At 40.1% G+C, this 12,733-nt stretch overlaps 1 protein-coding gene across 1 annotated transcript in view; it reads right to left on the bottom strand.

Moving 5' to 3' along the window:
* LOC126213181 (DEAD-box helicase Dbp80-like) overlaps window positions 1-12,045 on the bottom strand; it is a 154,002-nt gene extending 141,957 nt beyond the window's left edge. Inside the window, exon 1 of the mRNA XM_049940809.1 lies at window positions 11,754-12,045. Within this exon, the coding sequence (XP_049796766.1) occupies window positions 11,754-11,810 (57 nt within the window). The 5' untranslated portion in view covers window positions 11,811-12,045. The remainder of the gene's footprint in view (window positions 1-11,753) is intronic.
* Window positions 12,046-12,733: the final 688 nt, after the last annotated feature.

Genomic DNA, 12,733 nt, shown 5'->3' with positions numbered 1-12,733 from the left:
TCCATTTCCTTTTATGTATTGAGATTAATGTTGAGTAAAGTCAACCTTGCAATAGTGGATATTAGTAAACTCAATAGTGAATATGAAGTCATTTTAAAAAAAGGCTTCATACATTTATCTCCTTGCTCTAACGCTTTTTTGAATTCACTTTCAAATAAAGAGTAAACCAGATCCATTCAATTACAACATGCCATGAAGACTGAGAAAATGATCACAAATGGAGACAAGAAGTGTCATGCCAATGGCTAGTTTTAAGCACCAGAGGAGAGAATAGCACACAGTAAACATGTTTGGTAGGGAGGCACTGAACCTAATATCTCACATGTAGATCACAATCAAATCAAAGGCTGTGAAATGCATCAAGAAGCATGACACTAAGGAACTCTCAGCACCTAGTGCAGTCCTGTAATGTAAAACAGGATTACTTTGGTAATGTCAGTTTCAGTTAACTATTCAGTTATCAACCTGACCACAAGCTCAGGATGTGCAATGAATTATTAAAAAAAGCAGCAAATACCGTCCATTCCAAGAAATGATGTAGAGTCATTTAATATACGAGCAACAAACAAATACCAAACTACATTCTAAGATGTTTCAATTTCAGCACTAAACACAATGTCTCCCTATGATTACGTAAAACTGTCCAACTGTTGGCTGACTGCATGAGCAAGCCCTTTAATGCCAAACCACAATCTAATTCCACTACATGAGACTGCAGAAATCCCTCATTGCATCTGAGAATATAACTTCAGATGGCAAGAACACCAAAGAAATCCCAATACCGTAACAAGAAAAAGTGACCACAATGAAATGTTTTTACAAGCTGCTCACTTTTTACAAAAGGTGCACTAGTAATCAAATAGTAGGAGCAGTCAAAAGTTGTAACTATCACCTTACAAAAATAAAATTACGTAATTAATAACGCTGCATCAGTTTCCAGTAGACCCATTCCAGAAAACAATTCAAAATTGGAGGTGCTTCAGGTAAAAGTTACATACTGGTACCCACATGCATTTTTTTGCAGTTTATGTATGATATACGTACAAAGGGCATTCAAAAAGTTTTACACAGTCATCTCTAATTTTTTTATTTTTTGTAGGAGGAGAATGACATTCTCTGTGAACATACTTGGAATATTCAGCTACAAGTTGGCATACAAAAGTATTTTCTTTTATTTACAGGTGAGCCATAATGGACCGTGAAGTAGATGTCAGGTTGGGACAATGGTCAGTGATGGAGTTCCTCTTCAAGACCGGCATCATTACCCAGGATGAAACACGGTTATTTTTGTCAGAACCCGAGAGCAAACCCCGATCCACAGAGTGGTGTCATCCGGGTTCCCCTCGGAAGAGGAAACTGAGACTTTCACGAACAGCAGACCAAAAGGTGACGGCCTCCTCCTCCTGGGATCAGTGTGACGTCATTTTCATTGACTTTTGGAACCTGGCACCACAATTAACTGGGACCGTTACTCGAATGAGATTTTCACTCTGCAGCAGAGTGTGCGCTGATATGAAACTTCCTGGCAGATTAAAACTGTGTGCCCGACTGAGACTCGAACTCGGGACCTTTGCCTTTTGCGGGCAAGTGCTCTACCATCTGAGCTACCGGAGCACAACTCACGCCCGGTCCTCACAGCTTTACTTCTGCCAGTATCTCGTCTCCTACCTTCCAAACTTTACAGAAGCTCTCCTGTGAACCTTGCAGAACTAGCACTCCTGAAAGAAAGGATACTGTGGAGACATGGCTTAGCCACAGCCTGGGGGATGTTTCCAGGGATGTTTCCCAGGCTGTGGCTAAGCCATGTCTCCACAGTATCCTTTCTTTCAGGAGTGCTAGTTCTGCAAGGTTCGCAGGAGAGCTTCTGTAAAGTTTGGAAGGTAGGAGACGAGATACTGGCAGAAGTAAAGCTGTGAGGACTGGGCGTGAGTTGTGCTTCGGTAGCTGAGATGGTAGAGCACTTGCCCGTGTAAGGCAAAGGTCCCGAGTTCGAGTCTCGGTCGGGCACACAGTTTTAATCTGCCAGAAAGTTTCAGGACCGTTACTGTTTGTCATTGGACAAGCTATGACGTGCCATTAAGACCCACAGACCACAGCTTCAGGGTCAGCTGATCAGACTACACCATGACAATGATAAACCCCACTCAGCCCTTATGACGCAGGAGAAAAATCGGGAAAAATGGGTTGGAAAATTGTTCCTCCTCCTCCCTACAGTCCGGACCTGGCTCCATTTGATTTTTAACTCTCTAGTAGTCTGAAGGCCCACCAGCACAGTAACATTTGATAGTGAGAAAAACCTTATTTCCTGTGTCAAGTGGTGGTATAAAAGTCAATCCCCAGAATTTCACCAAAGTGCATTTACATCATTGAAAGAACGTGGCGCCAGATGCATCACTGCTGATGGAGGCTACGTTGAGTAGGTTCAATATATAGCTAAATGTTCCAAGTATGTTCACAAAAAATTTCATTCTCCTCCTGCAAAAAATAAAAAAAATTAGCGACGACTGTGCAAAACTTTTTGAACACCCTTTGTACATAATATGCCCCAAAGTTTTACAGAGGACTTCTTTATTATCTAATACACTGAGGTGACAAAAGTCATCGGATAACAATATGCACGTATTTAGTTGGTGGTAGTATTGAGTATGCAAGGTATAAAAGGGCAGTGCATTGGCAGACCCACCATCTGAGCTCAGGTGATTCACATGTTGTTGTGGTCTTCAGTCCTGAGACTGGTTTGATGCAGCTCTCCATGCTACTCTATCCTGTGCCAGCTTCTTCATCTCCCAGTACCTACTGCAACCTACATCCTTCTGAATCTGCTTAGTGTATTCATCTCTTGGTCTCCCTCTACGATTTTTACCCTCCACGCTGCCCTCCAATGCTAAATTTGTGATCCCTTTATGCCTCAGAACATGTCCTACCAACCAATCCCTTCTTCTAGTCAAGTTGTGCCACAAACTTCTCTTCTCCCCAATCCTATTCAATACCTCCTCATTAGTTACGTGATCTACCCACCTTATCTTCAGCATTCTTCTGTAGCACCACATTTCAAAAGCTTCTATTCTCTTCTTGTCCAAACTGGTTATCGTCCATGTTTCACTTCCATACATGGCTACACTCCATACAAATACTTTCAGAAACGACTTCCTGACACTTAAATCTATACTCAATGTTAACAAATTTCTCTTCTTCAGAAACGATTTCCTTGCCATTGCCAGTCTACATTTTATATCCTCTCTACTTCGACCATCATCAGTTATTTTACTCCCTAAATAGCGAAACTCCTTTACTACTTTAAGTGTCTCATTTCCTAATCTAATCCCCTCAGCATCATCTGATAGAATTTGACTACATTCCATTATCCTCGTTTTGCTTTTGTTGATGTTCATCTTATATCCTCCTTTCAAGACACTGTCCATTCCGTTCAACTGCTCTTCCAAGTCCTTTGCTGTCTCTGACAGAATTACAATGTCATCGGCGAACCTCAAAGTTTTTACTTCTTCTCCATGAATTTTAATACCTACTCCGAATTTTTCTTTTGTTTCCTTTACTGCTTGCTCAATATACAGATTCAATAACATCGGGGAGAGGCTACAACCCTGTCTCACTCCTTTCCCAACCATTGCTTCCCTTTCATGCCCCTCGACTCTTACAACTGCGATCTGGTTTCTGTACAAATTGTAAATAGCCTTTCGCTCCCTGTATTTTACCCCTGCCACCTTCAGAATTTGAAAGAGAGTATTCCAGTTAACGTTGTCAAAAGCTTTCTCTAAGTCTACAAATGCTAGAAACATAGGTTTGCCTTTTCTTAATCTTTCTTCTAAGATAAGTCTTAAGGTTAGTATTGCCTCACGTGTTCCAACATTTCTACGGAATCCAAACTGATCTTCCCCGAGGTCCGCTTCTACCAGTTTTTCCATTCGTCTGTAAAGAATTCGCGTTAGTATTTTGCAGCTGTGACTTATTAAACTGATAGTTCGGTAATTTTCACATCTGTCAACACCTGCTTTCTTTGGGATTCGAATTATTATATTCTTCTTGAAGTCTGTGGGTATTTCGCCTGTGATTCACGGAAATGCACAATAGCAATTAACAGAATTTGAACACGGAATGGTGGTTGGAGCTAGATGCACGGGACAGTCCATTTTGGAAATTGTTACAGGATTCAATACTCCAAGATCCACTGCCTCAAAAGTGTGCTTAGAACACCAAATTTCAGGCAATAGCTCTCACTACAGACAATGCAATGACTGAGTGCCTTCACTTAATGACCGAGAGGTGTGGCATTTGCACAGAGTTGTCAGTGTTAATAGACAAGCAACACTGTGTTAAACAACTGCAGAAATCACTGAGAGTTGTACGATGAACGTACCAGTTAAGATAGTGCAGCAAAAGTTGGTATTAATGGGCTAGGGCAGCAGACGTATGAAGTGAGTGCCTCTGCTAATGGCACGACATCACACGTACAGTGTGTAAACTTTTAGACGGCAGACCTCTCCCTAGTCCTGAATCGGTAGAAGTCATTAAATGTCGGGAGGCTTCGGTAAGCACGCAGTTTCGACTGCTGCCAACATTACGTAGGTGACTGTGTTGTACAAGGTAGCCATTGTCTGCTTCGTTATTGTTTTGCACTGTACTGTTCTGCGTGTTTTTATTGTGCAGTTGTGCTAAACATTATCAAAATGAGTGAAGAGGCATTTGCTGGCCCATCTCGGGAGTCGCCAACAACCCCTACCGGTAGGCCTACGGTTAGAAGGAAACCGGTATTATGCAGCGATGCTCGCAAAATTATATTGCGTGTGACTGAATGCTGCAAAACGGAAAGGGAGCAGAAAAAATTGCTTCACCCCATTTACAAATCTTCAGTGAGAGCTGCTAGATACACAGGACAAAGCATGCGTAGCATTGGAAGATTCAAACAGTTTTCCAAGAATTATCCTGGCGTATCACCACAAACGCCTGGCAAGAAAAGGTGAGTTTCCATTTCAGATATTTTGTTCGCGATCACTTTGAAGGAGCCCCCTATTTCGTCCGAATTACCTTATATTTCATTTTGCCTTGCTACCGTATTGCTTTGTACGGAAACACCACTGGTTACTGTATTATTTCGAAACACATTCATATTGCAGTACATTCGTGGGCATACGGAGAACAAATCACCAAAATTTCATCGCAATCAGATGAATGGTTTGGGAACGCACAAAGGGCAGACAATCATACATTCATTTTTATAAATAGAGATTGACAGTTACATTATACTGTATGACCTGTTTAAGTATATTTAAATTTTATAATTAATAGTTTTACATTGCAGGGAATGAAATAAAATGAAAAAAAAAAAAAAAAAATTGTGAGCAGTGGGCATCAAACCCAGGTCTGCTGTATGACAAGCTTTCACCTAATCAATTGCGCTTCACATGTTACAGTGATATAATCGTTGAAACATTGTCCATTACTCTTTTCGGGCGTTCGGAGAACAACTCACCAAAGTTTCATTGCAATCGGATGAATGGTTTGTGAGCGCATAGTAGACAAACATACATACATGACAATTTCAGTTTCGTTTACGAACAACATTTAAAGCAAGTTTTACTTCCAAGCCTTTCGTCTGCTTTCGTGTGAGCATGACGTGCAATTTGTAGTGCCAGCACTGTAACTGGCAGGCGTGCCTTGTCCCCCCCAACGGCTCCTCTCCCCTCGCCAACCAATGCTTGCTTCCTCCCCTCCCCGCACTCCCCTCACAACTCTGCCATATTACAGTTAACACTCTGTAGTGCCTCTCCTGAGCTCGCAGTTGAATCCTAGATGACTGGAAAACTGTGGCCTGCTCGGACATGTCCCATTTTCAGTTGGTAAGAACTGATGGTAGGATCTGAATGTGGCACAGACCTTATGAAGCCATGAACCCAAGTTGTCAACAAGGCACTGTGGAATTTGGTGGTGGCTCCATAATGGTGTGGGCTGTGTTTATACGGAACAGGCTGAAAATGGTTATGTTCGGCTACTTAGTGCCAATATGTCGTGGAACCAGACCACAATTGTTCACAACTGGTTTGAAGCACATTCTGGACAATTTGAATGAATGATTTGGCCACCCAGATTGGCTGAAATGAATACCACAGAACACTTATGGGACATAAAGAGGTCAGTTTGTGCACAAAATGCTGCACCGACAACAGTTTCATAATTATGGATGGCTGTAAAGGCAGGGGACTTCCAACAACTTGTGGAGTCCATGCCACATCAAGCTGCTGCATTACTCCAGAGAACAAGATCTCCAACACAATATTAGGAAGCATCTCATAACTAGTCACATCAGTGCAAAATGCAGACTGTCAATAGCAGAAAAAGCATTTCTGATAAAGAGAAACTTGGCAACACTGAATATAGATTCAAATGTTGGGAAGTCTTCTCTGAAAGTATTTGTATGGAGCACACCCTCGCATGGACGCAAAATTTGGGTAATAAACAGTGCAGACAAAGGGACTCAAACTACTTCAAATATAGAGCTACAGATGAATACTGAAGATTAGACGGGTAAATCAAGTAATTAATGAGGAGGTATTGATTCAAATTGGGAAGAAAAGAGCTTTATGATACAGCTTGACTAAAAGAAGGGAACAGTTGAAAGGACACATACTTAGGCATCAAGGAATTATAATTTTAGTTTTGATTGGAAGTGTGGGGAGTAAAAGCTGTAGAGGGACAGCAAGAGATGAATACAAGTAACAGGTTCCAACAGATGTAGGTTGCAGTACGGTAGTTATGTAGACATGAAGAAGCTTGCACAGGATGCATAGCTTTGAGAGCTGCATCATTTCATTTAAATCTTTGGACTGAATACTGGAACAACAACATGTTTTCATCCCCATGTATACTGTGGACCCTGAGCATATAACTGAAATTGGTGCATAGAAAGCATACAATCATCTTACATTCTTGTGCCTGAAATTTCAGTTGACATATATAGTTCAAACAAAGTTCACGATACCACAAAGCTACATATCGTTCCAAAACACAGATACTGAAAAATTCACTTGACCTATACAGCTCACAAAGTCCACAATACCAAAAAATGAAAACTCGCTAATATAACTATCATCAAAAACCTACACCTAGGCTACAGTACCTACAAGTAGTAAAGGAATGCATCCCAAAGGAAGAACCAAAAACAGTAGAAGAGGAATGGGGTGGATTCAAGGGAACATTAGTAAGTGTGGCGGAAACAATATGTGGGAGGACAAGCAACAAAAAGAGATGGATAAAACAATAAAGGATATAGTACAGAAGAAGAATAGAGCCTTCAGGGCATGGTTCCAGAAGAGAACAATAGAGACAAGAGAAGAGTATCAGGCAAGAAAGAAAGAAGCAAAAAGATCGGTGGTGGAGGAAAGAAGAAAGTGGATGGAACAGTGGACCAGAATGATGGAGGATGATACTGAAGATTCAAAAAAGGTGTTATATGGGATGATTAAAAAGTAAGATGAAGAATGGTCTGACAGATTATGCTCGAATGGTGAACAAAAGTGGACAAGATGTAGAGAATAAAGAGGAACTCGAGAATATGTGGAAGGAGTATTTTGAAGAACTCCTGAAACCGAATGGAGACCTGGACGAGGAGGAACAAGCCAAGGAGGGGGGGGGGGGGGGGGGTGAAGAGGAGGAACAGCAAATAGAAAAAGACCTTACATGGGGGAGAAGTGGAAGAGGCATCAAGCAAGATGAGGGGAGGGAAGTCACCAGGTCTGGATGAGCTAAGTGTAGAAAGGTGAGAGCAGCAGGAGAGGTTGGAATACAGTGGCTATATCGAGTAATGAAAATTGTGTGGAGACAGAAGATGACCCCAGAAGACTGGAAGAAGGGAATAATTGTCCCGATCGTTAAGAAGGGAAATAGAAAAGAGTGCAAGAACTATCTGAGGATAAAACTGACGAGTCATTGTGCAAAGATTTTTGAGAAAATTTTGGAAGCATGAATTCGGACAAAATTAGAAGGAAGAATGAGAGAAGAGCAACATGGCTTCAGAACAGGAAGGTCCACAGTGGATCTAATTTTTGCTGCAAGACAACTTCAGGAACAGCACTATGAATATGGAATAGATGAAAGCTATGGTGTTTGCAGATGATCTGATGCTTTGGGGGAATAAGGAGGAGGAAGTACAAAAGCATTGGACACATGGAAACGAACAGTACAAGAATACGGGTTGAAGTTTAGTATAAGTAAGAGTGAGATGATTATCGCAACAAGAAAGAAGGAGAGAGGAACAACTGGAATAACAATTGGTGGGGAAAGATTGAGGAGAGTTTCAAGTACTTAAGAAGTCTGATACAGGAAGATGGAAAAAAACAACAGAAATAAACGAGTGGGGGAGAAAAGCAAAAGCATTTTGGAAGAGAGTCACAAGCCCGATATGGAGCAAGGATGTAACCCATATCAGTAAAAAGGTTATATACTGGTCATACTATGTCTCTATCCTGACATATGCCTCAGAACCCTGGGTTATGAAAGGAAGAGAAAAAAAGCAAAGTACAAGCTAGTGAGACGAAATTATTGAGAAACAGTATTGGAGTGACAAAGATAGACAGGTTAAGAAAGGTGAGGATCAGAGAGTTAATGAAAGTGGAACCATTACAGGAGGAAATAGAGAAATCAAGGCTGAGATGGTATGTACATGTTAACAGAATGGAGGAGAAGAGAATACCCAGGAGGATACACGAGATGAAACTGGAAGGAGAGATACCAAGAGGAAGACCAAGAACAGCTGGCTGAAAGGAGTCAAGGTATGCGTCCAGAAGGACAGAGAAGACTGGACCAAGGTGAAGACGATGGAGAGGCCTATGTTCCATACAGACTCTGGCAGAGGCTGGAAACTGTCCAAGATGACGACGATTGATGATGATCAAAAACCTACACTGACAGAAATAGCTAGAACAAACCCCAAGATACCCACCAATCCATTAGTTATTATTACCATCAACTAACAACACAGTCAAGAGTTCACAAAAAATTATGCTGACGATTTAAATACATAATTAACAATTACACACAAACCATAAAACACTACAAAAAATAAAATAAAGCCATATTTCCAACCCCAATGAGCCAACACACAAATCTAGGGTGTCACATGCCACTATAACCCTAAAACAATTAAGGTCTCCCATTTCTCACACACTAGGACCACCTCTAATAGTTCGCCAAAAACTATCATGTCAAAGTCACACAATCATTCATGCACAGACACAGCAACTTTAGTTAATCTGCTAACTTTGCCAGAAACATGGCATTTCACCTACTCAGAAATCAATCCACACAACTGCAAATACTTGAAAGTTGTCATCACATCAATGGGCACTGCAGCACAGCGACCTGCTGGTGAACTTTGTAATCATGCCCATAACTAACAACAAGCAAAAAACAAATTTAATCTTCAACTGTGGACATTACATTGAGCTAATAATTCCAAAGCCAAAAGGAAAGCTGTAATCAACAGCCACAGACATTAAAATAACTCACTCACAAATCATCACACACACAATTCCTAGCAAACAGCACTCCAGTCCTAAGACTTAATAACATCACTCAAATACATTTTCCAAACACCAATGCTCAACACAGGCTATGAAATGCCCTCTTCAAACATCATCCATATCAAATATGCCATGCAACCACGACGTCATATAACACAATACTGTTGTCACAAGTCAAAGCCGATGGCCAGTATCATACATTTTGAATGACTTTTTCTTCTGCAGAATCAGTATCTGTGCTATGCTCCACCAGAAAAATTTACCACACAGATTCAAAGTAACTATAATATGCAATGTTTTGCGTATTGCTGTTAGTAGCATTTTGATAGGAATTCAAACCTCATTGGCAGATTAAATTCCTGCCTAAATTTAATCCGAGGCATTTGACGAAATTGACTACTTCATAATAAGAATTATGATCAGTCTTGTATTTTCTTATTTTAATTATTAAAAACATCTTATTTGAACTGAGAATAACTCGAGAAATGTTTAAGTTAAGTGATAAGCAATGAAGAGTTGTGTACTGCACACGCGCACACAGCAATCATATTCTATGCTCTAATTAAAATTACTTTGTGGTTTATGCTTCAACGAGTTGACTGATGGTGGCCAGCTGCCAACCAACCATAGGCCTTTCTGAAGCACCATAGGCTTGCTGTGTTGCCTGTTTTGTAGGTACGTGCAGTGCCTTGTGAAGCGTGTTAGCCACGACAGTAACACTGCCACTGCAATCTGTCAATCACAAGGTAATTTTAATCAGAGTATGAACATACCAATAAAGAAAACAAATTATTTTTTTTCTTTGAAATGGCTGTGTATATGGCTACAGTCACAGTAGGGTGTGACCACCACTACATGGACCGTAACAGACTTTGTTCACCTCAGACATGAAGCATCAATACAGTACACAAACATCTGTTGGCGTACACTGTAAAATTTGAGCATCTGCACATGCACACAGAGCATTGTGAGAAGATTCACAAAGTGATAGGTCAAAAGAGCTACAGAGGATTAAATCTCTAACATTTGCTATCTGATGCTTAACAACTCAGCTGCCACAACCCCTTCATTGCAATTTCACCTACTTTACTTAGAAGATTAGCTTTACTACTTTTTTAAAAAAATCTATAAGTACTTATGAACAGTGTTTCCAAATGATGTGGTCTTAACACTGCTACTATGGAATAATCTACAAAAAAATTGTAAATTTAATGCTTTCACTCAACTTGACCACAAAAGGTATATATGAAAATGAATAACTAGCAGTCTTTACCAGGTAGAAATTAATCCTGATTACACAGTGAAAAATCACACATCAGCAGCTTGTAACACACATAGCTTCCATCACCGATTCCTTCACAGTGAACTCGAGAGAGAGAGAGAGAGAGAGAGAGAGAGAGAGAGAGAAAATCCCAGCAAGTACTGCATGTCCTATCTTTTCATATGAGATGTGAGGTTTTACTTTTCACTACAGTTTCCATCATTTAACCTAAGTCTGAAATTCCATAGGATACGATATGTATATAGTACTGACTGACAGCATTCCCAACGGTAGAAAGTAGCCGTGATATGCGCCACAATAGAAAAAGTGAAATGACGAAATATATTACACTTCCCCCTTCTATACGAAAATCTGAAGAATTTTCTGTTCATTGAAACCCAAATTGTGTGTGATACAGTTACTGTGCACAACAGCATTACTACAAAGTACTACTGCGCACGAATTTCACTCTTCTTAATACTTCATAAAGCAATTTCAGGCAGGGACGTGGTTATTCGGTCGGTCGTTGTGGACTATATGCACTGGGCTGACCCTTGCTTACAATCTATTTAAATTACTTGATGGGCTACTGTTGTGTACGTGATGCTTACTGCAACGTATCAAGAGGTCGTGTGGCCAACAAGTAACAATACTCTATATGATTCAACAACACGAGAGAGAAAAAATGAAGACTAAACTTCAGGGTACAAATAGTGAACTTATTTCGGTGTTCCTTTGACATCAGCCATACCTATACGTGCAGTAACACACAAATTTATGAATGGTTTGTAGGTTATGTTGTTCACATAGCGTCCGCCTGTTAAAAGCAAAAAAAATACGATAGGCTGTTACTGAACTATCACAGTTGGCTGCGAAGAACGAAGTGGCATGATCTGAGCGGATTCTTCTAATTACTATGTAAATACAGAAAAACACGTGAAACCTTGTGACATTCTTACCTTCTCCGCCAACTTTAATTCTTCCTCTGTTGCTTCCTCCCAGCTTACTTTACTCATAGTTAACTCCTGTGTGAATAATGCAATTACTTTTTTGAATTTTTTCGACTGATTTATCACCTTCGCGCTTCATGTACCACAGCTGCACATGAATGTCTATCATACATCTCTGCTTTTTCCATCTGCCATTTTTATGTCGAAGTATGTAACGCCAAAAGCCTTGTATCCACAGAACTGGATGCAGTTACAATTCGTTCAATATTTAATAATTGTTCTGATAGCCAGAAAACAAACTATGTTCATGAAGCATTTCCTGAAAAACCAAGTCAGTGTTTACACTATTTTTCACAAATCAGTTCGTATTAATTATTCGCTTAACAGTCGATAACATGGTTCCTACCTCTATGGTCGATAACATCAATATCTCTGATTTCCTACCAGAGCAGCAGGTACAAACAAAACAAATAGCAAACAAACACAAAGTGAAAGTCGTAAACACCGAATGCACTTGCAAGTTAGGCTGATGTGTAGATGTTATTGATTTGACCAATGTATTTAATCAACGAGAGTTTGTAGCTGTTAAATATGATTGTGAATACAGTCTTCTTTTTCTCTTTTAAATTTATCTGTCAATAATGAACAGTATAACTATTCTCGGCTTCTGCCAACGAAAATATTTCTTTGTTTTCTGTGTACTTTTATTCCCCTCCCGAAAATCAGTCGTCCGAAATAACAGTCTTAAGTCATCGTGAATATCATGCATTTTGCATTCAACCGATGTAGTCCAAACCCCAAATTTCACAATTTGGGTGTACGTAGACAAAATAATTAACGTCTATATACATTATATCTCCTGACCCATATTATACACTTCTTTCCAAAAATAAACTGTGCAAACTTTCAGAAGAATAGTATTATGTGTTTGAAACTTTAACAGCGTCCTCCTTTTCTATCTTATTCGACAACAGTTTGTGCAGAAATCT

Source organism: Schistocerca nitens, chromosome 11, assembly GCF_023898315.1.
Source record: "Schistocerca nitens isolate TAMUIC-IGC-003100 chromosome 11, iqSchNite1.1, whole genome shotgun sequence".
Classification (NCBI taxonomy): Eukaryota; Metazoa; Arthropoda; class Insecta; order Orthoptera; family Acrididae; genus Schistocerca; species Schistocerca nitens.
Note: the sequence above shows the minus strand (reverse complement) of the source record. Positions and strands in the feature narration are given on the sequence as shown.